The following is a 26,977-nucleotide window of genomic DNA, read 5'->3' as shown; positions in this document are numbered from 1 at the left end:
CGTTTTCTCGTTAAAGAATAGCGTTTGCCAAGAACATCCAATCTCATAATCTACTTACAATTGTTTTTTTGTTCCGGCTGAAATCAGAAAAATAAAAGGGATTTTATGACGTTTTTTGTTCGAGATACGCCCGTATCGAAAACGGTAACTTCGGATTGCGCCAATTGTAGCACATGGGCAGCATATGTAATTGCCAGAGGAAAAATCAGAGCCAGCGGAAGCAGCAGCAACAGAGTGCTCAATATTGTTGGGTCCCCGAGAAATGACACCTGTACGGTGCAAGAGCTACAAATCTGCCCCATGTGGGCTCTTTCGCAATAATTGGGCGACTAGCCACATCATGCGAGTCCTTCGGACTGTTTCTCAACCGATAAGCCGCGTATCCATCTTGGCATTTATATAAAAAGAGGAGCTTTTTGATACTTCTATCTCTGGACACTTGATCGTGTTCAGTTGTTTCCGTATAGTAGTGCATCGTCCAAACAGACAACCACAATCATGACAGTACATCCAGTCAACCAAAAGCACGTGGAGATCCCACTGTGGAGGGACATCCCGATCTCTGCAAAGGACTGGCACTATGTGATGGTTGAAAGACCACGGAAAGAGATCACTCTGGGGAGGGAAAAAGCTACCGACTTCGGCACGCCGTCCAACCACTCCGCCTCTGAGGTCGAAGACGAACGGGTAGCGCACTTGGACAAAATGGACGATGAGCTATCCACGTTGGACACTCACAATGACGGTGATGGGGCAGCTAAGTATGGGAAATGGGAAAGCTACTGGGCCGTGATAACCACGGGTGCCGGGCTGTTCTCGGACGGGTACGTCAACAACACGATGTCCACGGTCTCAACGTGTCTTGCGACTCTGTACGGGGACTCGTACACCAAATCGCGGGCGATCCAGAACCTGTCGTCTATTGTGTTTGCTGGGACCGTCGTGGGTCAACTGAGTTTCGGGGTTTTGTCCGACCAATATTCCCGTAAGAAATCCATGCTTATCGGTACCGGAGGATTAATTCTATTTACAATCCTGTGTTCTGGTGCCTGGGGTCATGGGACGCACAACAAGGGGAAAGCCGGAGGGCTTTTTGCAGCTTTAACTGCGTACCGGTTTTTCCTTGGGATTGCCATTGGTTCCGAGTACTCTAGTGGGTCCCCCGCTGCTGCAGAAGCTGCAAACTGCCTCCCCAAGAGGAAGAGGAACCGGTGGTTCATCTGGTTCACGAACTTGGCGATCGACTCCGGGTTCATCGTCGGAGCGTTCGTCCCACTTGTGCTACTGTGGATCTGCGGTGAAAGACACTTGACCCCCGTGTGGAGAATCTCTATTGGTCTTGGTGCGATCCCCCCCGTTTCTTTGTTCTTTTTGAGACTCAAGTATCGTGAGACCAGCCAATTCGAGAAGGGTAAGAAGTTGAACAAAAGTGTACCGCTTTTGCACTTCATCAAGTTCTACTGGTTCCGTCTCGGGATCGTGTCCGTAATCTGGTTCTTGTACGATTTTTCAGCTTATGCGTTTGGCACTTACTCGTCCATCATCATTGGTGAGATCCTACCCAAGGACGCCAAACTGTACAGGAACTTCGGCTGGAATGTGGTATTCAATCTGTTCTATTTCCCCGGGTCGTTTATTGGTGCTTATTTCACGGACTGGTTTGGTCCCAGGAACACAATGGTCGTCGGGTTAGTCCTGCAGTCTGCGATCGGGTACGGTCTGGCTGGCGGGCTCCACCATTTGAGGAAGCACATTGGTGGGTTCGTGGTTGTATACGGTATATTCATGACACTTGGTGAGTTTGCCGCTGGGAACAACGTTGGGTTGATCGCGTCTAAGACTGGGTCCACCCCGATCCGCGAGTCCGTGTACGGGATAGCCGCCATGATCGGGAAAGTCGGCGCCTTTGTCGGTTCGTACATTTTCCCCGTGATCATCCGTCGGCACGGTTTACCGGCACCATACTGGGTTTCCTCCAGTCTGTGTCTTTTCTCCGCGTTACTGAGTTATCTGTTTTTGCCCGAGTTAGACCAGGACTCTATGAACTTGGAGGACGCAAAATTCCTGGAGTACTTGGAAAGCGTCGGGTTCGACACTTCCATGTTGGATTTGAAGAGAGACGTCCAGGGGACGACGAAAGTGGAGGAGATCAAGCCAGAGTAGAGAGGAGGCCACTATGTAAAAAAGAATTAATAGAATTAGGATAAAAGCGAACAAGCACCAAATATGAGTACCGATCAAGCTGTCCAGGAGGTCAAGTATGTGGAGATCCATTTGTTCAAGTATTCCCCACCGGTGCCAATGACTTGTTCTGTATCGCAGCAGCCAACGGTGAACCAAGGGGTTTCCGGGTCCCAGGGCGCCGTATCCAGCGTGATGACGAACCATGTGGGCCACTGCACCGTATCCAGGTCAAAGGACACACTACCCGCTGGATCGAACAGCCTGAAGGAGAGTTGTGGTTCCTGGAAGGTCTCATTGTAGGAGACTGCGAATTGTGCCGTGAGGCCCCCTTGCAGCGCACACTGCACGAGAATCACTTGTTTCTGTTGATCATACTTCAATGACCGTGTACCGGTGTGTCTCTGCAACACTTTGGACTCGTATAACAGACGCAGTTGCACCTGGAACTCTTGCAGATTGAGCATACCCCCCACTGCAAGAAGAATGATTAAGTAATAATAACATGTAATCAATAATAAATAAGTAAATAAGTAAGTACCAGATCAAGTAAAGGCCATTGATTTTTTGATCTCTGCGATCGCAAGCCCCGGATTTAGCCCCTTAGGACACGTTCTAGTACAGTTCATGATAGTGTGGCACCTGTACAGGGACATCGAGTTCTGCAACATCGTCTTTCTATGCTTCGTTGCCTGATCCCTCGAGTCTATGAGCCACCTGTACGCTTGCATCAACACTGCTGGCCCGAGATACTCCTCCTGATTCCACCAGTAACTTGGGCACGAAGTGGAACAGCAGGCACACAAGATACACTCATACAGACCGTCCAGTTTCTTACGATCCTCAATACTTTGCAACACTTCCTTCCCGTCCTCCGGGTACGAAGTTCTCTGCAAGTAAGGTTGGATGGACTTATACTGTTGGTAAAAGTTCGTCAAGTCGGGGACCAGATCCTTCACTATGTACATGTGTGGCAGAGGGTAGATCTTGAGCTGTTTGGACTCGTTCTGGTCAATCTTGCACAGACACGCTAGCGTGTTACTCCCACCGATATTCATCGCACACGAACCGCAGATCCCCTCCCGGCAGGACCTTCTGAAGGTCAGCGTCGGGTCCTGCTCGTCCTTAATCTTCAACAGCGCATCCAGCACCATGGGCCCACACTCGTTCAAGTCCACCTGGAACGACTGCAGCCGCGGCTTCTTCTCGGGCACATCCGGGTTCCACCTGTAAATCTTGAAAGTCTTCAACCGCGGCGCCACAGAACCAGCAGCCCCAACCCCAGCAGCACTCGCCAACGACCTCACAGCAACACGACGCACAACACCAGCACACAGCATCCGCTCTTCCCAAACGTGTATCCCGCTGCAACGCTTACCTACTCTCCCCCACCCCCAAGACTCATCCGGAGTTCAACCCAGGGGAGAGAAGCGAATCTCACGCACTATAAATACAACCCCGGCACAGTCAAAGCGTATCGCAGCCGGCAGCCGCATCCCGCGCCCGCGGACCAATCAGAGGCGGGGAACCACTCAGCACTCACAAAACGGCCTCGCACAAGCGGTTGAACCGCAGCACCGCGACGCGCACGTGACCGTAGAGCGCCCTGCGCTCACGTGGGTCGCTGACCGGGATGAAGTACTCGGACTGGGTCTTGAGTCTCAGACGCAGCCCGCCGTCCTCTGCGGTGATCGCCTGGACCGCTGGGTACGCGACCCCCCAGACGACATCTTGCTGCGCGATGTTGACCTCTGCGATTCTCTCTAGCGAAATAACAACGCAGAGTTCTGCCCCCGGGAGTACTGTGTGCGCCAAGTAGTGGTCGCCCAAGTAGAGCCCTCCGCTGCTTGTCTTGAGCCAGTACTGTCCCTGCGCGGCGCGCAGGTCGTAGGGCACGATGATTTGCTCGTGTGGGTCCACGAACCGCGGTAGTCGTGCGCGGCCGTTTCCAACGCCGCCGACGGGCCCACCGCCTGGGCCTGTCCCCGTCGCGGTGCTCTTGACGCCCTGGCTGATGTTGTTTGTCAGGTCAAGGATCCCGATTGCTGTCTTTAGGGGTAGACCTACGATCCCGCGGCCCACACCTTTGAAGAAACCGGCTGTGCCTTCTTGCCGAGAACCTCGGATTGGGTCCAGTGCAAGGCCGGAGAGACCGCTGCCGATAGTGTTCACGAAGGAGGTGGCTGTGTTGCCAAACACTCCGTTCGCGGGGCCGAGGGACCCTGCACCGGGGGCCACGGCCGCACCACCGCCACCACCAGCACGAGCTTTACGCTGTTGTAGACGACGGGCCTCTTGGAATTGTGCGTCCTGTGTCACTGACAAACCCTTGGCGACAGACCCCGTCAGTTTCGCCATCGAGTCTGAGATCCCGAACACGGTCTTCTTGGCAAAGGAGAGTCCACCTTTCGCAATATGGATCCCGATCTCCTGGGGCCGGTCGTTCAACGTGTACCCCTGGTAGGGCTCGTAGAAAAGGTCCCATACACCGGAACTGATCGTGTTGAACAACCCAACTGGGTTCCCCAGAAAATCAGCGGACCCAAGGATCATGTGGATCTGGTAGAAGAACTGCTGAGCGTAGTGCGTCTTGATGTTCTCGTACAAGAGGGGCATGGGCACACGGACGTTGTCCAGAAGCAGTGAGTTCAACTTGATAGGAGCGTCGTTCACGTTCCCCACGGTCATCGTCAACACGTTCAAGAAAAACATCGATGTCAAAGCGTTAGTGATCTCAGGGGTCTCAATCTTAGACTCAGCGTCGATTTGATCACTACGCATAAACGACAGGTGTAACAAAGTAGGTTGCAAATGGAACACTTCAAAATATACATCGTTCGCAAACGATACCTCCTTGATGTGCGGTAATGTCACAGTATCGCAAATGGAACTATCTCCAGCGTCCTTGTTGTTCCATGACGCGCCAGGGAATTTCAAATAGTTGATTAAAGCATAGATGAACTGCTCGTCCAACTGGATAGCAAACTCTTGTAATAGGAACGTCAAATGCTTGAAATAGGGGACACCGTACGAGTCGTCCTTGACCCGCGACACAGAACCAGACACTACAGGATGGTTCTCAAGATCCTTTGTCGTGTTAGGGATCGTCGCAGGGTACAAAATGTTCTGGTAAAGAGCATCGTACAATTGGTTATCAATTTGGAACCACTTCACTTTCCACGATACTGTCTTGTACAACTCGGAATCGTTATACCTAACTTCAATCCCACCAACGTTCACGTACATTATCTCCTTCAAATCAGCAGTTATCAACGATATACCCAACCCTTTAAAGGAAACCACAACTTTGGTAAACAATTTCTCATCCTCACTATTCGCCTCCTCAGTCTCAAAGGCATCCATAGTAGTCTGTAACGATGCAGAAGACCGCATATTCACAGAACCACCCTTCTTTTTCAACTTGTACAGGGACAACTGCGGATCATAATTGGTAATCATCAACGCCTGTGTGGGACCATCGGCGACTACATTCAAGTCCACCACGGAGGGCTTCCCATCCGCATCCATTGAACTCGAAGGTATCCTCATCGGTTTTAAGTTCCCGATCTCCGCCAGTTGAATCTCTCTTTTACGCCCACCAGACGTCAATATCAATTTCTTTTGCCTCGCCGTAGGATAATCCCACGCATACGGCATTACAGACCTGGGAGGCACCCTGTAGTACAAAGGCTTGAATTCTACCTCCTTCAATGCATCAGAAGCATTCGAATCGTCGTAGTGCTCGTCAACAAGCTTGACATCCCTCTGGTAAAAGATAAACTCGTAGTCACTAAAGTTTCTAATCGAGTATGGCCATATCTCATCACCAGATGTAACCTTGACGAAAACAGTAGCCTCTTGTAAAACAATCTCCAATTTAAGCAGCATGTGAGTACCTTCCTCCGTCAACAACTTTAAATATGTCAGGCCTATGTCCTTCATGAAGAACGGCGCAGACCACTCCGCATCAAATCCCAGTGTCTTAATCATCAACTGCTTGTTCAAAACATTCCTGAGATTGTACAATGGAAGCATGCTACCAGGTCCGAGGCGGATGTTGTCAGAAGAGCCCAACTCGCATATGTCAATTGCAAAATCAAGATCGTTTTGTACCATATAACGAGGCTTGATGTTGATGATCTTACTCAGGTAGTATTTCCCAAGACCTTCAGAGATGTTGATACCCACATTGGATTCACGGGATTTATTGAGGTCATTCAAAGTACCATCAAAGGATTGCCCGATGGCATCAAAAGATAGCGGTACACTCCAGTCTGTATCCTTGAATTTTATTCTTGCTCTGTTACTGCTGCTATGCGACGAGTTGAACGAAAACATCAAAGGTTGAGTGTACTTTTTCGTTTCATCCTTTTCCTGGATCAGAACTTTAGAATGAGCAACGTTAAAATTCGCACCCTCAATGTAAAGATCTCTGTCGGTTCCGTTCAGAATAATATAAGGTGAATAAATTTTCAGTACTTTTGCCCTAGACCCTTCAATACTCTGATATTTTATCATCAACGTCAACCGCTGACCATTTCCAATGTCGACCGCAAGAATGTTTTCAGGCTGCAAAGAGGTTTTCTTTGGTGTATTCACAATTGACGGTTTAGATTTATCACAACCTTCAATATGAGGTTGAACAGACAACAAAAGGAATTCATCTAGGGAAACGCTATGAACTGACACCTTATCAGCTTTTTTCAATAAAGAGAAGTTTTTCATATCAGCCCTTTTGGATACGATACTGTAGTTCATATCGAATGGCAACATATTTTCAATGATCAGTGATGGAGAGATTATAATCTTCATGTGAGGGAAAATCTTGGCCAACGGCTCGTTCGAGTCATATTTGCCGTTCAGCTCGAGATAAAACTTTCTGAGTGAGGATGATCCAGACACACACTCAAGTGAGACAGGCTTTGTCAAAAGCTCAGTCCAGGATACTCCCTCTTCTGACCAGCCATAGTCTGGTTCGATACTAGGCCTGAAGAATAATTTGCAGCTGTACGCATATTCCACGGGGATCGAATGGCTCGAAGACGGCTCAATTGTCAGAAATGTTGGGGATGTACACTCTGGAGAGTCTACCTTGATTTGGAGTCTGGTGCAAGTGGCGTTTTCGAGCAGCAGCGTCGATCTAAAAGTTATCACTTTGACGTTATCCTCGCTACATTTCAAATCGCAAACTACCCTTCGGTGAACATGATTTACAGCAGGTTTTAGAACGTAGAGGTCTTCACCTTCACCAGTTGCATCAATGGTTAGTACAGTACTGTAAGCCTCGTTGGCTACTGCAACATTCAGAATACTTTTCTTATTATCCGTGCCTAACCGTTGTCTAATGCTCATCCAATCTTCAAACTCCCAAGGAAGACTTTCTCCATTCTTCAAGGTCGTGAGGTTTTTCCTCTCCTCTTCATCTTCAGTTTTGATCCAAACCAAAAGATCAAACCCAACATCATTGACTAGCATATATGGCTTTTTGGAGCCTCTGGGAGTTAAACGGAGCTCACTGTTAAGCGAACCAGGAATATTTGATAAGGCAGCAATAGATCGGGACGACAAGGTAATTTCCGTTACTTCCCTCGTTATAGCATCTAAAACAATGGTCGAGTTTGCGTTCCATCCCTTTGACAAGTGGAAAGAAATGTTGGTTGGCTCTATTAGTGGCTCCCAACTGGATCTGGAGTAATTGAAAATATTTACAGATGTTTCCATTGTAGTCATCCCATCAAGTTCTGTAGACCAGTCCTTGGCCCCCAGAGTGAACGAATTGATGTTTGTATCCAAAATAGGCATTTCATGAACGTCACCGAGTAAAATCATTCTAAAGCCGCCGAAATCGGCAGTCAAAGTTTCACCCTTCAACCGAATATCAGGGTCATTGGCATATGCACTAATTTGATCAGACTCAACACTTTCAATGGTATTCAAAGTTGGTGCGTATTTCATCAATTTCCTTTCAAACTCTTTGGAAAACATGGCTGGTCGTTTCGGTTTTTGGTCATCCTCATCACCTGGTCCAAGGCTCTTGTTGTACTCATTCCACAATGAAACAGCATGGTTAAATATCAACATTGCCAGTCTTATATCTCTCAAAGAGATACGCATAATGATTGGTTCTAGCGAGACACGAATATCGGTGAGCAACCTTTCTTTGGTAGAATTTCTTTTGTCAATTGTTACAGAAGTTGAGAAGTCATCTAATAATCTAATGACGTGCTCCTCCGTAGTGTTCATCTTCGACAAAAACATACCTATGTTGTTAGCTGAAAGAGTTGTAATATTTTGCTCTGTAAACAAAAATTGCCCTACACTAAAAACGACTGCCTCCGTATTGATGTCCGAGGGATCGGCCAGTAGTAAAAAAGCCGAATCAACAACATTAAGTGAGTATTGGAACAGTCTATAGGTATGCTCTTCTCTCATTTCAACCATTGGTGCAGGATTAATCTTGGTGTTTTCAGCCGTTTCCAGAGAGGTCTTCGGAGCGGAAATGATATCAAAGAATCTTTTTAGTGCCATCATATGATCCATTGCCAAGATAAAACGTGGACTGTTGATTGTTACTGACAAGTTTGTCAAAAGACCACTTTCAATCCACTTTCTAGAAAGGACGGCAGAAAACTGATTTCCTTCTTTGCTCATTTTAGGGATCAGTTCAGTATACTTACTATCCTTCGTCTCACGGGTATCTTCCAGTTTGAAAGCTGCGATATAAGCTTCACCTGAGGAGGTACCATCGCTCTGAACGTCGTAAACGCATGCCATATCCTGAAAGGTGACTCTTGTGATACTGGATTCCTCGATCGAAGTGACTTGTGACGTATTATCATACAATGTTAGGGATATACCAGGTGAAGAGAGATTCAAATGGCAACTTTTTGCGCCGCTCTCAGGTGGAACCTTATCGGATGGCGTATTTGATATACTTTCCGAAGGCATCTTAATAGGTGTGGGAGAATTAATATCTAGGTCCAGGTCTTGTGGTGATATCTGTACAGGCTCCACATCATCTACCGTAAAGGTGCGAGATACCTTATCGACAATTTGATACAGATACTGCAGCTGTAATTCAGTGACATTTAGTGACAGCTCTTCAACACGACCATCCACATCAAATTCCGCGGAGTTGAGGTCTGTTTTCTGCGTGTTATGCATTATATCGAAGACAACGCTCATCCCTTCTGCTAAACTCAGTTCTTGAGTTAACCCGTTTTCCAGATACAAACTTGATGAGATTTGACCATCTCTCAAACCTGCGTTGATTCTATTCAGTTTTGAACCATTTGAATCAGTGATAAACTCGTTTTGAATAAAAAGTTCACCCAAATAAAACTTGATCACGTCCGACAAGTTTAGTTTGACGTCTCTCTCTTTTGGAAACTGAACAATGGGTGATTTTATCAGAACATCTAATTTCATATTTTTTACCGTTTCAATTGTAGGAACTTGACTATATGCTGCTTGTCTAACAGCGTCAAAGTACGACTTCATTTTTTGGAACTTGTAAACAAATTTTAATATCCTGTTTATGGCCGCATCGTTAAAATTGACAAACATTGAACCAGTTACACACTTGAACAGGGAATCATAATTTCTCTGGTTGGTTTCAGAATCAAAACTTTCATATTGTAGCTCTATCAATTGGTCACCATCCATGGAAATCAGCTTTCTAACAGGAGAGCAGCGGCTTCTGTTCTGGATCACCTCATCTGTGAGATCTAGCCCATCTAACGTCATATCGACCTTCATGCTTTCTGGCAACAGCAATATTCTGAGCTTACCAGCTGACAGGTCTAGTGTCGCTAGTTTTGTGCCTTCATCATTCAAAATTATGAACAAACCTTCCATATTGATATTCAAATTTAACTTTTGAGGAGAATCGTCTTTGCCTTCCACATTGTGTTTTAAGGCATCTGCAGGCAATTCTTCCACCTGCGGGGTAGTAAAGGTAAAAACAGAGTAATTGAGTAAGGTTAAAATGGACTTTGGCGTGATAACTAACTTAAGTTTGGTCATGTTAATGTCCAAGTTCTGATCAAACAGTTCAATGTAAGTTGAGTTATGGGTTACAATTCTCTGTGTCCTGTTATATTGTAACGAAAAAAGATCATCTTCTTCCCCATGTCCTTCCACATCTGAAGAAATCAACTTTTTGAATTCTGAAACAGAGCTGTTCTCAATGTAGTCTTCGACGTCTAAAGAATGTGCACTAATATCAAGGTCCATACCTTTCAAGGTTTTCACGAAATTGAACCTGAACCTTGTACCTGCAAGATCAGCAAGCTTTTTACATTCCATTGATTGTGTGTCTATGCACTTCAACATCGAAAACTTTATCTCATCAACCTCAAAAGTTACATTCAGCTTTTTCTGTAAAAGCTCTAACTCTGAGACATTCCCCATAAGTTTCAAAGTCTCTGCTAGCCTTGCTTGATCAATTTTTTGATCCATAACATCATCAGAGACGTTACTATGCTGGGCCACAATACCAAAGTCATCCAACTCTGGGACACAATGCGCTATAAAGTCCATTATAATTTTGTACTGATAGTCATTGTAGGCCAATGTAAGTTTTGGTAAGTGACCTGAAATTTTAATCTTGGGTAACTTATGGGCCTTTGGTAAAATAGAAAGATCTAAAGTAATGTCTAATTGCATTTTGTTCAAAACACAAAAAGTATCATTATCAGCCAAACTGGACAGTGTGGACTCTACGCTTGTCCCAACTAAAATTTGCGTATCCTGGGATGTAATATGGTACCTATCAAACATCAGCCTGTTAATCTCGTTGTCATCAATACTATCATATTCTTGAACCGACAGTTGCTTGATACTGTTAATCTTTTCTTTCGGCACAACGTCACTTATCATTGAAATATGACCAGCATCAATAACAATACACGGCGAGTCCCAAATACGGGGATCAACAGGAAGGATAATCAATGGAGCTTGTAAATCAAGATTCAAAGCCAATGTTTTATGATCTTCCAGTAGAGATTCAATACCCATTCTGGTTTGTGTTGTCCATCCATCCACAGTTGCCCCTGCAGCGCTGATGATGGCTCCTATGGTGTCCATATGCTGCTGCTTCGGTTGAAAGAACTTCATTACCTCAGCAAGGAAATAGACGTGATAAAACACAGTGGTACCCAACAGCTTTAAATCTAACCTAGCGTCAGCAATATTTGACAAGGGGTTTGATTCGTACTCAATATTGAAAAGTCGGTCACTCGTAGCACCATCAACTGCTTTAGGACTCACGATATGCTTGTATAAACTTTTGGCAGTTTGATCCTCAACATTAAACTGATTCAAGTTGAAAGATGCCAAGTAGGAGTTTGGTCTTTTGCAAAAGTCCAGTTCACAGTGCTGGAAAATGACCTGCGCCAACTTTTGATTATCCTTTTTCAAGCCCAGATAACCCTTTTCTAAAACACCAACCAAATGCCAAGTGATGTAATGATTTGGAACTTGCGAATCGACAATACCTTTATCCATTTCAAACTCATTAAACTCAATGGCATCATAAAGTTCTTGTCTCTGTTCCTTTGTCATGACAAGTTCTGTATCTTGGACGGTAGGTGTGTCCTTCCCAGAATTCCACCAAGAAGATAACCAGCCTTTATGAGTGGATGCCGCTTTAGATTGGGATCCCTTAGTTACCGATGCGGTGTCTTTCTTCGTTGAAGTACCTTCCGAACTTAATTTCATTCTAGCGCTTTCTCTCTTGGCAAGCATTCTAAAAATAATGATTGTCTCGTAGCTCAATAATTCATGCAACTGTTGTAAGCGCGTTTCATCATCTTTATTTGGTAACTTTTCCTCCAAATTAGGCAGCTTTAATTTTTCAATCCACAATCTCACGTATTCCCTCCTACTGGAACAGACAGTTTTGATGCGATCCCAAGTCCACATTTTGTTTTTCTGTTTAACTTCATGAAATACGCACTTTGCGATGTATTGGAACCAGCTCCTTGGATTTTCTCCAGGCGTGAAAGTAGGTCTCTGTGTCTTGAATTTCTCAGTCTGCTTCTGGAAATGTGTGTTAGAAATTGTGGTTAACAGATCTGCGTACTGTTTATCATCTAGTTCAATCCCAAATTCTTTGCACGCCAGCTGTAACGATACATGTGACTGAGTCTCAGTAGTGCCCAGTTTATTAATACTCAATTTCCCTGTACCCGAGACGGGCTTTAAGAGGTATTGCTCGGGGTTCTTTAAGTTGCTGAACTTATCCTTGAATTGGGTTACATCATCATCCTCCTCCGCACAGAAAACCTCTCGCGCGTCAGTGTCCCAGTAAACCCCCAACGAATCCAATGTAAGCAGCTTATGGGTTAACGATTGTCTAATCTCTATGAAACTCGGTTCCCAATTTTCATTCGTCGAGACTGCAGATAACTCTGCCAAAGTAAACCCAATTGCTGCTGGTGTCTTCGAAAACACGCACGTTGTATCTTCATACCTTATATGGATATTTTTGATGATGACTTGCAGGTTATCAACGATCTTCGTAATCAGAGACTGCATGAATGATTCGTTCTGCGCTGACAATGCATCATCACCTGCACCAGAAACGGCTTGTCTAGCCTGATTGTTCAATTCCCATTGCATCAGCTTCTTCAATTTCAATTTTAACTCTCTTTCAGCCTCTTCAGATTCATTATATGAGAACAAGCTCGGTTTCACAAGCAGGTAACAGTCGTTAATAATAATCTTCACAGGCTTGTTCTTCAAATTAGACCAGGGTACACTAAGTACTAAAGACCCCAGTACCCCGTTTTCGACCTCTAAAGGTAGTTCAAGTGAGTCCAAACAGTCTCCCCTCAATTTCAAATCTTGCAACTCCACATTCCCAGACCAGATCCCGACATTTAGTTGCGCTGGATCAAAATTCTCCACGTATGAGCCAAGCACCCGATTCAACAGGGTGGCAGCAAGTGACTCCAGCATCGTTTGATCGTCTCTGTTTTTTTTGGGTGTCTTGCCAAAGACGTGTCGTTTAATCAGTACGTCAGAAATATATCTTTTATTATTATTTTAACTTTATATAGGAGGCCTTTTGCCGAGATTGTAGCACCAGGCTGATTTCTGCGCTCTCTCTCATGCACCCGAAATGTTCAACATTCTCCACGTGCGAGGGTAGCAGACACTGAAACAGTGTTTCCCAATCTTTCAATGCTTTCTTGTACTGATATGCGGTCACACCCTCCTCTCCATTGAGCACGAACAGATACTTGCCGCTATGGTGCACCGTCCATAGCGCGGAATCGTGAGGTAACGCTAGGGATTTGACTGCGTATGTGGACTGTGGTTTCCTTAGATCAAAAGTGACAACCTCTGAGCCCGAATGAACCATGAGCCAGTACCCATTGGTAGGGAAATATACCCCCTGCACAGGCCCGGCATTTTTTATGTCTTGCCCCACTTTGAAACTGGCCGATACGCTAGCCCCAGTGTCGGTGATGTCCAGAACAATGACCTCGTCAGCTGTAAACAGCGCTAGTAGCAGACCGTCTTTGTGTAAGTCTGCGCCTAGGTATTCTGCCTTGGGAAGTTCAGGGCATAATCTGGTCGTCGTTCGGCTGCCTGTCAGATAGATAGATCCATTTCTAAGGACAGTGATAAAATGGTCAGGGAGAATGAACTCGTGCGAGAACATTGATAAAACGTCTGTACTTTCAATACTGCACCTCACAGCGTCATTGGTATCTATAGACAAACGGCCAATCTCACCTTCAGTAGTAGCGTAAAGAACCGTATTCATCATTGTAGCTTTAGCGTAATTCAAATTGGGGGGGACAGACATATTTTGAACCCCCTGGTTGGATATTACAATGGCATTGCCCTCAGCAGCAACTACAGTGATACACTCGCTACCATCAAGAATTCCTCTTGCAGATTCCAGTGACGGAGGACATACCGTATCCCAAGAATCTTGAACTGTACATTGTGTTATGTCCTTCCCTGCGTTCCAATTCCATTTATCAGCCTTGGTCTGCTGCTTCGTCAGGTTGATATACTCCTTAGAACGCGCGATAAATTCAGTGCGGACATCATCACTTATCGTGCCCACATTTAAAGTTTGTAAACTAGAATTGGTATCTTTTTGTTGAAGCGCTTTTGCAGCAACGATCTTTGCGGCATCCCTTTCGTATAAAGCCAGAGAAAGCCTGTTCGTTAGATCGTCCAATTGCCTCCTTAACTCAAAGTTCTCCAACATAATAGCATCCCATTCGTTCTGCAGAGAGGATAGTAAGTTGGGTATTGAATAATTTGTGGCTAGCGTAGCTGAGTTCACTGGGTTTGCAAATGCAGGGTCCTGTTTCAGCTCAATCAATTGATCCTTACTGACTACTTGGCCTGTGATCGGATCTTTCCCATCGTGCGTGTCAAGCCATTGCAACAACAAGTCTCTTTCAAAAATACAACGTGATGCTGGACATACGACCGGGTGCTTACAGGGTTTCCCACTAATAGCACAAAGCATCTTACAAACGCGATTGCTGTTTTCGTTGAGCTTGCTGTTTGTTATTAGCGTTGATCGTTAAAGACCTTTGAAAATTTTTAATATTATCTTCACCTTATGGTCATCGCAGGTTTTAACCTCCAACAGCTCGCAGTCAACCAAAGAGTAGTCAGGCGTATGCTATGAGGAGACCTGCTGGAAAGCACACTGTGAGTGCAGCGTTTGATGCAAAGATTGCAGCGCTAATTTCTCGTTTACTGGAGGAAAAGACACTGGACTCGAAGCGGAAAGGTCTGGAAGGAGATGACACTGTATTTTGGGCTAGAGATATGTCCGTACAGGAAATACTTGTGTTTGCCCAAGCTAAAGATCTGTCTTTACAGAGAGTTAAGAGAGTAGTACTGGAAAAAACTATTGATAGGGTATTGAAGGAAATGATAGAAGAGGAAGCAGAAGAAGTCAGCGCCGATGAAGACGAGATCAGCGAGTTTGATACTGATGCCACACCGGTTGCGACGGCCCTGAATGATGAGAGGGCAAATAACGACATGAATAAGGACATTGTAAGCTCTTGGAAGCAGTCAGAACCAGAATCTGACAGGACGCCGAGCAAGAGCAAGCGAGCTTCACAGCAGCACCATAGCACCAAGTCGAAGAGACGGAAGAAGGATAGAACTCCACCTGAAACCAATTTACAATCACTGGGCGGTATGGATGATGTTGTAGCACAGCTAATGGAACTTATTGGCTTGCCAATTTTGCACCCTGAGATATTCGAAACTACGGGAATTGATCCTCCCCGCGGTGTTCTATTACATGGCCCACCCGGCTGTGGTAAGACTTCGATAGCCAATGCCCTTGCAGGTGAATTAAAGGTTCCTTTCATCTCCGTCTCAGCACCATCGGTGGTAAGCGGCATGTCTGGGGAAAGTGAAAAGAAGATTAGAGATTTATTCGAGGAGGCCCAACAAATTGCACCATGTCTAATATTTTTTGACGAAATCGACGCCATCACACCTAAAAGAGATGGCGGTGCTCAGCGAGAGATGGAAAAACGTATTGTAGCTCAATTGCTAACATCGATGGATGAGCTGACTTTACAGAAAACAGGCGGTAAACCAGTTATTGTCATCGGCGCTACAAACAGACCCGATTCATTGGATGCCGCTTTGAGAAGAGCAGGTAGGTTTGATAGGGAAATATGCTTGAATGTACCGAATGAGGTCTCCAGACTACATATTCTAAAAAAGCTTTCTTCGACCTTGAAGCTTGATGGTGAGATTGATTTCTTACAATTGGCAAAATTAACACCTGGGTTTGTTGGTGCAGACTTGAAAGCATTGATTACTGCGGCGGGAACCTGCGCTATCAAACGTATATTTGAACACTCAGTGGTAAGCGACACGATGGAGGTAGATCGAGACACAGAATTGAAGAATACAGCTAACATGATAAATCCACTACCTCTCTCCGTTATCCAGAGATTTATTCAAAATTACCCAGAGCCCTTGAATGATACTGAGCTACAAACGCTCTCAATAAAATACGAGGATTTTCTTAAAGCCCTTCCAACAATACAGCCCACTGCGAAACGAGAGGGCTTTGCTACAGTTCCAGATGTCACATGGAACAATATAGGAGCTCTTTCAAACGTCAGGTTGGAATTGAATATGGCTATTGTCCAGCCAATCAAGAGACCTGAACTCTATGAAAAAGTGGGTATAAATGCACCTGCTGGTGTACTTCTATGGGGGCCACCAGGTTGTGGTAAGACTTTATTGGCCAAGGCCGTTGCCAACGAGTCTAGGGCTAACTTTATTTCGATAAAGGGACCAGAATTGCTGAACAAATATGTTGGTGAGTCTGAGAGAGCAATCAGGCAGGTATTTACGAGAGCAAGGGCCTCAATCCCATGTGTCATCTTTTTCGATGAATTGGATGCGCTCGTACCAAGAAGAGACACTTCCTTATCCGAGTCTTCCTCCAGGGTGGTCAACACATTATTGACAGAACTGGACGGATTAAATGATCGTCGCGGTATTTTTGTAATTGGGGCAACTAACAGACCAGACATGATTGACCCTGCAATGCTGAGACCTGGCAGATTAGACAAAACCATCTTCATTGAGCTCCCAACAAAAGAGGAAAAACTGGATATTTTGCAGACCCTTTTAAGGTCAAATGGTACTCCTGTGGCTCATGACATCGATTTCGCAGAGATAATCAATGACTTTCGCTGTCAGAACTTTTCTGGTGCTGATTTGGCGGCGCTCGTTAGAGAAAGTTCTGTTTCCGCGTTAAAAAGAAGCTTTTTCAAAACCGACGAACTCCAGTCTGTTGTTGACAATAATTTAGATAAAGAGTTCGAAGATTTGAGCGTTGGCGTATCTGATGAACATATTATAGTCACTATGAAAGACTTCCAAAGAGCTTTACAGAAAATTAAACCATCTGTGAGTGATAAAGATAGAATAAAATATGACAAGTTGAATAAGAAACTGGGATGGAATGACCAAGTCGAATTAAAGAGCGATGAGTGACTGGTCACCTAATTAAATATCTATAAGAAAAGTTGTATAATATGACCAAATTCATTGATTTTAAATCATTGTCTATTTCATCAAATGACCCCTTCTCTGAACATTTTTCCGGACTTTCCAGACGTGCTCCTGTTTTTTCCTCCTTTCGGTTGATATATAAGGGAAATTTTGTTTTTTCAGATCTCCATACTTTTCGAGTAGAGCACGAGGGGGGTATAGCTCGTGCAACGGTGTTTCTGTCTTACTTCTCATGAGAATCCATCTGGTATTTGAACCATGACAATTTTGAATCTTTTTCTCGTCACACAGGGGTAAATATACATTCATAACCTTATTCGCCTCATCAATAGAATGAATCAGTACCAATGTAACATACTTTAACTTCTGTACATTCCCTTTACCAACCAGCGGATAGATACCTGACTTTTTTATGTTATCACCAAAACTGTCATCCTCAGCAAGAATGTCGTAGCGATGCAATGCAACAATGGTTCCTTCTAACGCACCCCTTATATCTGCTTTATCCATATTTTGAAACTCACTCAGAAACTGTATTGCAGATATTCCCTCCTTAACACCTATTGATACCTGCATGGGAGCCTGCAGCAAAAGCGGCCTAAAATCATAATTTAACTCTTGCTCTGATTTGTCCGTCGAATGAAACAATAACAGAGTTTTGAGCGTACGTAACTGAGATGCCTGAAATTTTTGTTGGTTAAATACATCAAAGTTTGAAAGCCTGCTTGGATTTATGTGCAAATGCTGGGGATGGTATGGTGTTAATTTCATTATTGAGGGTGCATATTGGTCTTGCAGAGACGAAGAAAAAGTTTCTGGAATAACTAATTCTTCAGAAAAATTGTACCTCTCGTTTATCTCCATTATTATAATATTCGTAGGTTTATACCTTGCAATGACATGATTTATAATATTGATACCAAAGCCTTTGACCCATCCCGGCAGATTCAGTAGTGATGTACCTACGAAATTTTGATCCTCAAAAGACTGAATCAAGGAATCAATTAGCTCTAAATATAACTTTGGATCGTCTTGCGGAGAGGTTAATCCTAAATAGCATTGTTTTAAGAACTGTAAGTTAGATTGTCCAAAATTATTGCCCAATGAGCTCTTGGAAAACTGATTTATCTGAGCTAAAGACATGCAATCAGGATGTGACAATTCCGGTTGACCTGGATCGAGATCCAGGTACAGTAATGAATCTTCAGAAGCAATATGTTTCCGAGAGCTATTAGACAAGAACTTCTCGACAAGCAGCCTTAAAAAAGTAGATTTGCCTGAATTTTTCGCCCCAATAACCATGACTCGCATATCATGTTGGCAGTTCTTATGAAACATTTGTAGTTTTTCTATGCTATCTCTCCATTTCATGGAAATCTTCAAAGGTTGAAAAGATGTATCGATTTCTGAAAGAATGCTGAAAGAAGAACAGTCATTAGCAATCTGCTTATCAGAGCTCTTAATCTTCCAAAGATATTTCAATTCTGGATACAGTTTTTGACAATCCATAATACCTTTTGCTGCCCCACTAGAGATTTTTAAAACGCATGTAAACTCGCCCATCCAAGAGTGTTTTGCTGAGTGCAGATTTTCTGTCCACCCAGCATACACAGAACTTTGAAAAGCAGGAATTGAGTTACAAAGCGGATGCCAGACTTTTATTTGTTGTTTGGATGCATTATAATGTACATTGTTGTAAACAATTCCACCTTTCACAACTTGTAAATCGAAGACTCCGGATATGTATAAAGTTTGCTTATCCTTCAAACCAATAAAAACATCACCATCCTTTAAGCCATCCATAAAAACATTGTAGTTGCGGACTGGCTTGAACATCAACATGGCATCAGCGGGTACCTCGGACGCATTATTTTCAAGCTCTGAATCACTGTCTTCGTATTCATCTACTGTTGTTTCCCTCGATACGTATAATGAGGAGGCCGCAGACTCCTCTGACGACGAGTCTTCCTCATCAGAACGATTACCTGTCCCCGGTTCATACGACGGTAGCTCGTCTTGCATTAATAGTCTTTCTTCTTTTAGTCGTTGGGAGGAATGTGCAGTTGAACTCATCTCTTTAAAATAAATTTTCACTCACGAAACAAGTATAGAAATCAAGGTCATCTCGAAGGAAGCTAATCGAACATGCAACTGCCCATCATCAATACCACGAAAGCTGTTATCAGCAGTGTGCAGACTGTTCTCAAACAGCCGGGACGGTTTATTTTATCTTGTGATGTCTCCGAACAAAGTGACGCCGAATTTATAAGATCCAGCTATAGGCGGTTTATGCGATTACGACCGTTAGTGTCTCAAAGACTTAACGTTAAACACGTTTATACAAACTACATAGCATACAAATACCGATACGAGGACTACGAGGCGAAACGTGCTCTGGTTCTTACCAACCGTCACTTGCTAAAGCATGATTGGAGGCTCGTTGTTGCTAATTCCTTGAAGTTTGTTATTCAATCGGTTGATGAAACGCATAATAACCAAGATGTGGCAATGGCTCACAGAATCTTTAAGAGCATACTTAGCTGGCAGTATCAGCTGAGGAGGTCGTGGAAGAGCCCCGGGGAGGCGTACACGGCATATATGCTCAGCTTCAAGCATCTGAGGACAATTTCTTCCACTAATGAACTGACGGAGAAAGAAGTGACGCTCAGGTTATTTGATCAATGCGTAGTATTTTTGAATGAGACGCTGAAGACAAGGTTGTAATTATTTTTTTCATATTGACTGTGTATAGAATGCATGCGTTTTGCATAATGTAATGCAAATTTTTAGGCTAGCTAAGAGTAAGAGATGAAGTTCAAACCTTTACAGTTTCGACTAATTCAATGTCCCTAGATAGTAAGTACTCCGAAAGAACATCCAACTGATGAACTAAATCCTCTTCCTGGTTGTACGTCATAGACAGAGTATTCTTCCCCTGTATAATAATAGATTTCCATATTCTTTGAAACGGCATGATTATTTCGTTCGTGATTGCAAGCTTATTCTCGGCAGCAAAATCTTCGAACTTGGAGGGTAGTACTATTTTCACTTCTTTACTCCATAGAAGGTTCTTTAATTCGTTGGCTGCGTTTTTGCAGACTACTTGGTCTAAGCCATGGATGGATAATTTAGACTCCTTCGATACATAGTTTGGGAATTTGACGAAGACGTTGTATTTTTTCTCCAACTGAGGTATACAGTTTAAGTCTTTGAATAATACGATGTCATTAAACATGCAGGGGGTCAAATTCAAGGTCTCTTCGTACTGTACCATATTGAAGTTGTCCATAAGCGTTAGCAACTCGATCCTGGCAGGGTCAATACTTTCTTTGTTCTTGTTTGGGCATCTGATAAGGACGTTATCGTAGCGAGTCAACGCCAGTTTCCCCTGAGGGAGCAAAAAACTATTGGAAAACTGTATGAAAACGTTATGTTTTCTCATGATTGTTTGGATAATCGAGCCTCCCGTGCCAATAATGGGTCTGTGGAATAACTCTGGGAGATAAAAGAGCTTCTCTGCTGGTAATTCGTCTACCATATACTTGAAACACTGTGGGAACTGTTCGCGGGAATCACTTATCAGACAGAGATTCATCATGATGGGGTTGGCCACTCCGTTGATGTCGTCATTGGTCAGTTGTATCAAACATTTTTCAAATCGGTCCATTATTCTAGTCAATTTGCCGCTCTTCTTCCCGCATACAAAATCATGGAATTCGGAATGCACCTGGCATATCAGTTTCATTTGTCTTAACTGATTACTTTCAAAGTTCAAAATCTTGGGGAGAATACTGTTTAGGATTGTATACTCTGAGACTAAAGTGATCCGCGGTATAGGGTCTTTTTTCAAGATAGAGCACACTGTAAAGTTATCGAACAGTTTCAGGGAATCTTTTTTATTTATTGAGGTGCCCTGTTTGTACGTTATGCACAATTCCATGATTGGTTGTAGTATCTGCACAGTGAACACTTTCATGACAGTCTGTAATATTGTCGGTGTCACGGCCTGAAATTCAACAAACATACTATCCATATTCAACTTAATGTACGTTTGAAATCGTATCATCAATGTCATGATTGAGTTGGTTTTGAACTTTTCGATGTAGATTAGTTTGAGAAGTGGCACGTTTGGAAGCCTTCCGTAGTACAGTGACGTTTTCGTCAGCGCAGAGATATGCTGGCCGATTATGTCCTTTGTTTGAGCTAGCATTGGTGCCGAGGTACTTGTGAAAAGGAGCTGTCTAGCGTCAGAGTTCAATGAGGGCGGGTATACTTTTGTCAACAGAGTATTTTTCAACAGGGGTAAATTATTGGCGTTGTGACCTATCACTAGAGGCACCAGAGACACAGAGTCGAGCTCCATAACATCCAAGAACAGTTCGCGTTCCGGTGCTGCTGTAATTTTATCCAAGAGCACGGCCACGAACGATTTTGCATCTGAAACGTTTTTGTCTTCGCCTATGATATGAGCGTAGATATGAGCGCCCGCCTTTGCAGTTTTGTAGCAGTCCCCTCTTGTAAGGATAAACTCGATATCACAATCGTTTGACAATTGCTTTATCATAGCTTTGTGTTCGTCAGATAGAGCAAATGATTCAGGGGATGAATCGCCGAGCTCCAACGGTAAAGTGACCAGGGCAACACCTTCGCACTTATCCTGCACGCTCCACGTTGTATAGCAGTTGATGTGATATAGCAGGTTATTTGCCTGTTTGAACCGTACTTCACATGCTGTTGCTGGCATGGTATATATCATTTTGGGCATACTGTCGCATTTCAGCGATGCCCTCAACTTCGGCGGGGATTGTTGCGACCATTTGCGGTCTGTTTTGAAGATGATATCTTCATGGTCTGGCAGTAGCACTGCAAGAGAGTGGAAAGGTATCGTAACCTCGCACATCATAAACCGTCGCGTTCCTGTAAGCGTTACTGGTAATAGAGGTTCAATCTGCCTGCCTGTATGTATGTGTGTGTGTGTGTTTTTACTTTATTTTTCTTTTTCTTGAAGGCTGTAACATAAGCCGAATATTATATTCAGTCTTGTACACTGTTTACCTTTTACCCGATTGGGACAGAAATGTATACACGTCTTAAAGACAGCAAGACAGAATGCAGAGAAAAGACCGCGCAAGGCATAAACGACGTTGAGGTTAGTGCTGCAACACTGTGGCCACGGGCATCAAGGGTTTGGGCGTGCTTTGTTCCCCGCAGACCGCTTGAACACGACCGCTCTTGACTTGTAACAGTTCTACGGTGTTTAGCACATCTGCTGACATATAAAATTATGTAAAAATACGTCTTCGAAAGCTAACGCCGCTCACCCACTTATCAGCAACACACTCTCTTCTACTACACACCGGTAAATGCCTGGGCCGCGCTCATAGCAAGCTTGCTGCAGGCAAATCCTGAAACGGACGACGCCTGTCCGAGAACAATAGAATACCACTTACGCAAGAAAAAAGAAAATGACATAAACAATGGGAAAAAAAAGAAAAGGGGACAGCACAGAAAGTGTCGCACAAGAACCGGACAATGAAACCGGATTAACTAATCCTCCGTGCCCCGCCCGGCTTCGCCCGGCTCCGCCAGGCCCGGCCCCGCTCCGCCCGCACGCATAGAACTGCGATGTGACAACACAGAGGGAGAGCCCAGAGAGGGCCCCAGCGCAGTATGTTACTGGCGAAGCAATAGGGGCATTAGTTCTGCGTTCCCCGATGCATAATTCCCCGACACACAGAAAGCTTTCTTTTCTTCTGCTGTTCTGTGCGCACAAAAGAAATAGGAGTCGTCGTACCCTTTGCTTGCCGTTTTGGGAGTGTGCCCGGGTGTTCTTCCAGGTGAGTTAGGTATGCAGAAGAATATATATATATATATGTAAGCATTTACGCTCTGGAAGATCAGCGATGGTTACTTCCTGGCGGTTTGTTGTTTGTGCGAAGTACAGTTCCCCACAGATCTTTTCTTTGTACTGCTTACCTCGTATAGTCACCTCATCGATCTAGATAGGGCGCTATGCCGGCAAAATCGCATACACATTTAGAAGATGTTCCCGAAGAGGAGGAGGACAGTCGATTCTTCGACGATGAGTCCGCGGGTCCATTCACCTCGACGTCTCGACCAGCTGCATATTTCCTACAGGAGTTCTCCATGAGGGACGGTGGGGCCCAGTTCCCAGTGCAAGAAGTCGTACCAAACACGAACGTCGCTGTTGGGTCCTCGCACAATCTGAACCACAACACTGATAGTTTCTTGAGAAACAGGTTCCAAAGGAGAGCGGGGTCCACATCGAATGTCTCCATCGACGCCCTGGCGGACGGGGCCGGCGGGCAGCCCCCGCTACCACCAACCTCTTCTAGCGTTTTCGAAGACGCACTAGAGACAGACAACTTGCCCATCATGGTTAAGCCAAAGGCGCTGTACCAGAACCCGCTGACCCCCACGGTTTTGCCATCCACATACCACCCCATCAACACATACTCGGCGATTAAGGCTACTTATCTGAAGGAGTTCTTTGCCGAGATATTGGGGACGATGGTCATGCTGTTCTTCGGTGGCTCCGTGGTGACACAAGTCCATCTGGGGCAACAGATGCAGATAGACCGATACCAAGCAGCGGTCAGAGAGGTCATAGCTGCAGGTGGAGACCTCAACGAAAACACTTTGAAGATGATCGACTCTTTGAAGTATCTGATCTCGTCCACGAGTTCTGGTACGTTCGACAACATCGCCATGGGATGGGCCGGTGCAGGTATGCTTGGCTGGTTTGCCGCTGGTGGGAGTGCCATATCGGGTGCCCATTTGAACCCAGCAATCACCATCAGCAGTTTTGTCTTCAGAGGTTTCCCCGGTAAGAAAGTCCCTATCTATATCCTTGGACAATACATCGGGGCATTCTGTGGGACCTTAATCAGCTACAGTTTCTACCGTGTTTGTATTGGCCAGGCATACGCAGATCACACAACTTTGGAGGCTGTCGGTAACTTTTTCTACGTCGTTCCGCAACCATATTTGACAAGACAAAAGCAGTTTGTCTCTGAGTTGGTGTGTACGGGAATTTTACAGCTGTGTGCATTTGCGTTGACCGATTCCTACACATCCTTGACCAACAACATCTTCCCATTGGCCGCCTTCTTCATGTCCTTCGTCATCAATGCCTCTCTATCGTACCAAACAGGCTGTGCTATGAACCCTGCTCGTGACATGGGCCCACGTCTAGCACTCTACGCTTGCGGCTTCAAAAAAAACATTATATGGCAGGCTCATCGCCACTTCGTGTGGGTGCCACAGGTTGCACCCATTGTTGGTGCGCTGACCGGTGGTCTACTTTACGATCTGTTGATCTACCAAGGTCACGAATCGCCTGTTAACTGGCCGCTATCCATGCACAAAAAGGTTTGGAGACGTACCATTAACAGCTTCCTGAGAAAGACACCGGAGAAGTGGAATTTGCGGGGGGTCAAACACCGTGAGTTGAAGCGGAGAAGAAGCTCAGTCGACTTAGAAAGCTTTGTGATGACCGAAACCCCAGATCACGATCAGAACAAGCGGGCGTCCAGCACAAACTCCAGCCGGGACAGCACTTACAGTGGCTCATCCAACGCAAGCTCGGCAATTGTGATGAAAGCGCCGTCAAAGTTTGTTCCTGGTGCAGCAACAAGCTCTTAATTTACATCAATATTCGAGTTACAAGTGAAACGAAGGTACTCCAAGTCCTAGGAAAAAAGAAAGTCAATACCCACCATGTTTTTGCTTTTATAGGATTGTCCCTACATATAATGTATACTACTTATGTGACGAGTTTTCGTGCGATGTGCCCCAAGTATTCTTCTATTCGTCATCCGCCGCTGGTGTGACACTTGGCTCCCCATCCGAGTCTAAAGATATCTCTTGAAGAACTGTAGAGCGAAGAGGTAACTTTTTGTTGGGGACCGAGTCATTATTGAAATTTTCCTTGTTATCATGAAAGTGGAGCTGTTGAAGTTTCCTCTGATCTCTTATAACATCCTGTCTTACATCATCGGACTCCTCAAAAAACGTGAACCGTTGGAGCGGCGTGGTCATCTTCCTGGGGGATGGAGTACACGACCGCGAGGGTCCCGAAAAGTTTAGTTTTCGCCTGAGCGGACTCACATTGCTACTGTTCGTCCCCCAAAAATCCACTGTCCGCTTCTGTGGCGAACCGGATTTCGAGGAGCAACTCGAGACGCTACCCTCGGTCGTATTCTGTATGTTGACACTCCTATCAAGAAGCACGGAACGCCGTCTCTTGGAAGGCGATGTCGACACAGATTTGAAAGGTGATAAAGACACAGACTTGAAGCGCAGTGGTGATTCCATTACTGTTCGTATCTCCCTTTCTTGGGCTTGATGGAGGTATCCAAGCTTCAGTTCTAGTAAAGATCATTTGTTTACTATTACATGAAATTTTCAAATCGCAACTGAAATGAATGCTGAAACGAAAGACTAACTGCACCTCCAAAACATCGTAACCACATTCGACCAATGGACCTCAGCGACCCCAAACTGCTTGCTGCAGCGGCACAATTGACTGGAATTGACCTCCAACAACTTCCATCCGATGAAAACAGACCTCTGGACCCCTCGGAAGAGTACGATCTTTGGAAATCCAATGTGCCGATGATGTACGATTTCGTGAGTGAAACGAGGCTCGTTTGGCCCTCATTAACGGTGCAATGGCTACCTCATTCCGCACCAAACCCAGTAACAAGACAAGAGTTGATTTTAGGGACACACACTTCGGATGAGGAGCAAAACTACTTGAAAATTGCCGTTGTAGACCTGCCTACTGAAGTCACAGACACTTCCAACCTCACAGAAAGCGACGAAGAGCAAGTGAGGTCTAATATCAGAGTTACACGGAAGTTTAAGCACGATTCTGAAGTTACCAGAGCGCGCTACATGCCTCAAGATCCTAACATTTTAGCCACTATTAGCGGTACAGGGACCGTCTATATTTATGATAGGTCAAACGAACGTGACACCGCTTCAATCACATTACAATATCACACGGACAATGGATATGGACTTGCATTCAATCCTTTGATCAAGGGTCACCTATTGAGTGGGTCGGATGACTCTAATGTAGCCCTATGGGACGTCACCTCTGATCGCAATGAACCTGTTCAAAAATGGGAAAACATCCACTCAGACATAGTTAATGACTGTCAATGGCACAATTTCCAAAAGTCGCTATTTGGTACCGTATCAGAAGACAGTTCACTACAAATTCATGATACGAGGGAATCAAAACCTGTTGCTACCATAAATGGAACGAAACCGTTCAATACATTATCCTTTTCTCATCATTCGGAGAATTTGCTGGCGACCGGTGGCGTTAATTCTGAGGTATATCTATATGATAGGAGATACGTAGAAGAACCATTGCATCTAATGAGTGGGCATACGGATGCCGTTACAAGTCTAGACTTTTCGTCTCAAGACGATGGAATCATACTTTCTGCAGGTGCTGATAAACGTGTTATTATTTGGGATATCAATGACATCGGCGCCGAACAAGTATTGGAAGATGCCGAAGATGCCACTTCAGAAGTCATGATGATCCACGCCGGGCACAGGAGTCCTATAAACGATTTCGCTATTAATCCATCTATCCCATGGCTCGTAGCCAGCGCAGAGGAGGAAAATATTGTCCAATTATGGAAATGTTCGCACAAGCTACCCAGAATATCAGGTACACCACCTGTAAGGGTTGATATGTTACAATGACAACTGTAAAGTA

General features: G+C 44.7%; 12 protein-coding genes across 12 annotated transcripts; 5 read left to right on the top strand and 7 right to left on the bottom strand.

Moving 5' to 3' along the window:
• Positions 1–498: 498 nt before the first annotated feature.
• On the top strand, positions 499–2,163 carry GIT1 (Git1p; the record flags this gene model as incomplete). The annotated part of the gene is made up of 1 exon (XM_022608092.1): positions 499–2,163. The coding sequence occupies one exon, from the start codon at positions 499–501 to the stop codon at positions 2,161–2,163; it is 1,665 nt and encodes a 554-aa protein (XP_022464623.1).
• A 74-nt stretch (positions 2,164–2,237) lies between these two features.
• On the bottom strand, positions 2,238–2,648 carry KNAG0E01090 (uncharacterized protein; the record flags this gene model as incomplete). Its single annotated transcript, XM_022608091.1, has 1 exon — positions 2,238–2,648. One exon carries the CDS (start codon positions 2,646–2,648, stop codon positions 2,238–2,240), a length of 411 nt encoding a protein of 136 aa, XP_022464622.1.
• A 78-nt stretch (positions 2,649–2,726) lies between these two features.
• On the bottom strand, positions 2,727–3,521 carry SDH2 (succinate dehydrogenase iron-sulfur protein subunit SDH2; the record flags this gene model as incomplete). The annotated part of the gene is made up of 1 exon (XM_022608090.1): positions 2,727–3,521. One exon carries the CDS (start codon positions 3,519–3,521, stop codon positions 2,727–2,729), a length of 795 nt encoding a protein of 264 aa, XP_022464621.1.
• A 199-nt stretch (positions 3,522–3,720) lies between these two features.
• On the bottom strand, positions 3,721–13,143 carry VPS13 (membrane morphogenesis protein VPS13; the record flags this gene model as incomplete). Its single annotated transcript, XM_022608089.1, has 1 exon — positions 3,721–13,143. The coding sequence occupies one exon, from the start codon at positions 13,141–13,143 to the stop codon at positions 3,721–3,723; it is 9,423 nt and encodes a 3,140-aa protein (XP_022464620.1).
• An 82-nt stretch (positions 13,144–13,225) lies between these two features.
• On the bottom strand, positions 13,226–14,680 carry PRP19 (E3 ubiquitin-protein ligase PRP19; the record flags this gene model as incomplete). The annotated part of the gene is made up of 1 exon (XM_022608088.1): positions 13,226–14,680. One exon carries the CDS (start codon positions 14,678–14,680, stop codon positions 13,226–13,228), a length of 1,455 nt encoding a protein of 484 aa, XP_022464619.1.
• Positions 14,681–14,841: 161 nt separating this feature from the next.
• Positions 14,842–17,199, top strand: RIX7 (putative AAA family ATPase RIX7; the record flags this gene model as incomplete). The annotated part of the gene is made up of 1 exon (XM_022608087.1): positions 14,842–17,199. The coding sequence occupies one exon, from the start codon at positions 14,842–14,844 to the stop codon at positions 17,197–17,199; it is 2,358 nt and encodes a 785-aa protein (XP_022464618.1).
• A 72-nt stretch (positions 17,200–17,271) lies between these two features.
• On the bottom strand, positions 17,272–19,239 carry GRC3 (polynucleotide 5'-hydroxyl-kinase; the record flags this gene model as incomplete). The annotated part of the gene is made up of 1 exon (XM_022608086.1): positions 17,272–19,239. One exon carries the CDS (start codon positions 19,237–19,239, stop codon positions 17,272–17,274), a length of 1,968 nt encoding a protein of 655 aa, XP_022464617.1.
• A 123-nt stretch (positions 19,240–19,362) lies between these two features.
• IRC19 (Irc19p) lies at positions 19,363–19,941 on the top strand (the record flags this gene model as incomplete). The annotated part of the gene is made up of 1 exon (XM_022608084.1): positions 19,363–19,941. One exon carries the CDS (start codon positions 19,363–19,365, stop codon positions 19,939–19,941), a length of 579 nt encoding a protein of 192 aa, XP_022464616.1.
• Positions 19,942–20,032: 91 nt separating this feature from the next.
• KNAG0E01010 (uncharacterized protein) lies at positions 20,033–22,120 on the bottom strand (the record flags this gene model as incomplete). Its single annotated transcript, XM_022608083.1, has 1 exon — positions 20,033–22,120. One exon carries the CDS (start codon positions 22,118–22,120, stop codon positions 20,033–20,035), a length of 2,088 nt encoding a protein of 695 aa, XP_022464615.1.
• A 1,109-nt stretch (positions 22,121–23,229) lies between these two features.
• On the top strand, positions 23,230–24,882 carry KNAG0E01000 (MIP/aquaporin family protein; the record flags this gene model as incomplete). Its single annotated transcript, XM_022608082.1, has 1 exon — positions 23,230–24,882. One exon carries the CDS (start codon positions 23,230–23,232, stop codon positions 24,880–24,882), a length of 1,653 nt encoding a protein of 550 aa, XP_022464614.1.
• Positions 24,883–25,044: 162 nt separating this feature from the next.
• On the bottom strand, positions 25,045–25,554 carry KNAG0E00990 (uncharacterized protein; the record flags this gene model as incomplete). The annotated part of the gene is made up of 1 exon (XM_022608081.1): positions 25,045–25,554. One exon carries the CDS (start codon positions 25,552–25,554, stop codon positions 25,045–25,047), a length of 510 nt encoding a protein of 169 aa, XP_022464613.1.
• A 165-nt stretch (positions 25,555–25,719) lies between these two features.
• HAT2 (Hat2p) lies at positions 25,720–26,964 on the top strand (the record flags this gene model as incomplete). The annotated part of the gene is made up of 1 exon (XM_022608080.1): positions 25,720–26,964. The coding sequence occupies one exon, from the start codon at positions 25,720–25,722 to the stop codon at positions 26,962–26,964; it is 1,245 nt and encodes a 414-aa protein (XP_022464612.1).
• Between the last annotated feature and the right edge of the window lie 13 nt (positions 26,965–26,977).

Source organism: Huiozyma naganishii, chromosome 5, assembly GCF_000348985.1.
Source record: "Huiozyma naganishii CBS 8797 chromosome 5, complete genome".
Lineage (NCBI taxonomy): Eukaryota > Fungi > Ascomycota > Saccharomycetes > Saccharomycetales > Saccharomycetaceae > Huiozyma > Huiozyma naganishii.
Note: the sequence above shows the minus strand (reverse complement) of the source record. Positions and strands in the feature narration are given on the sequence as shown.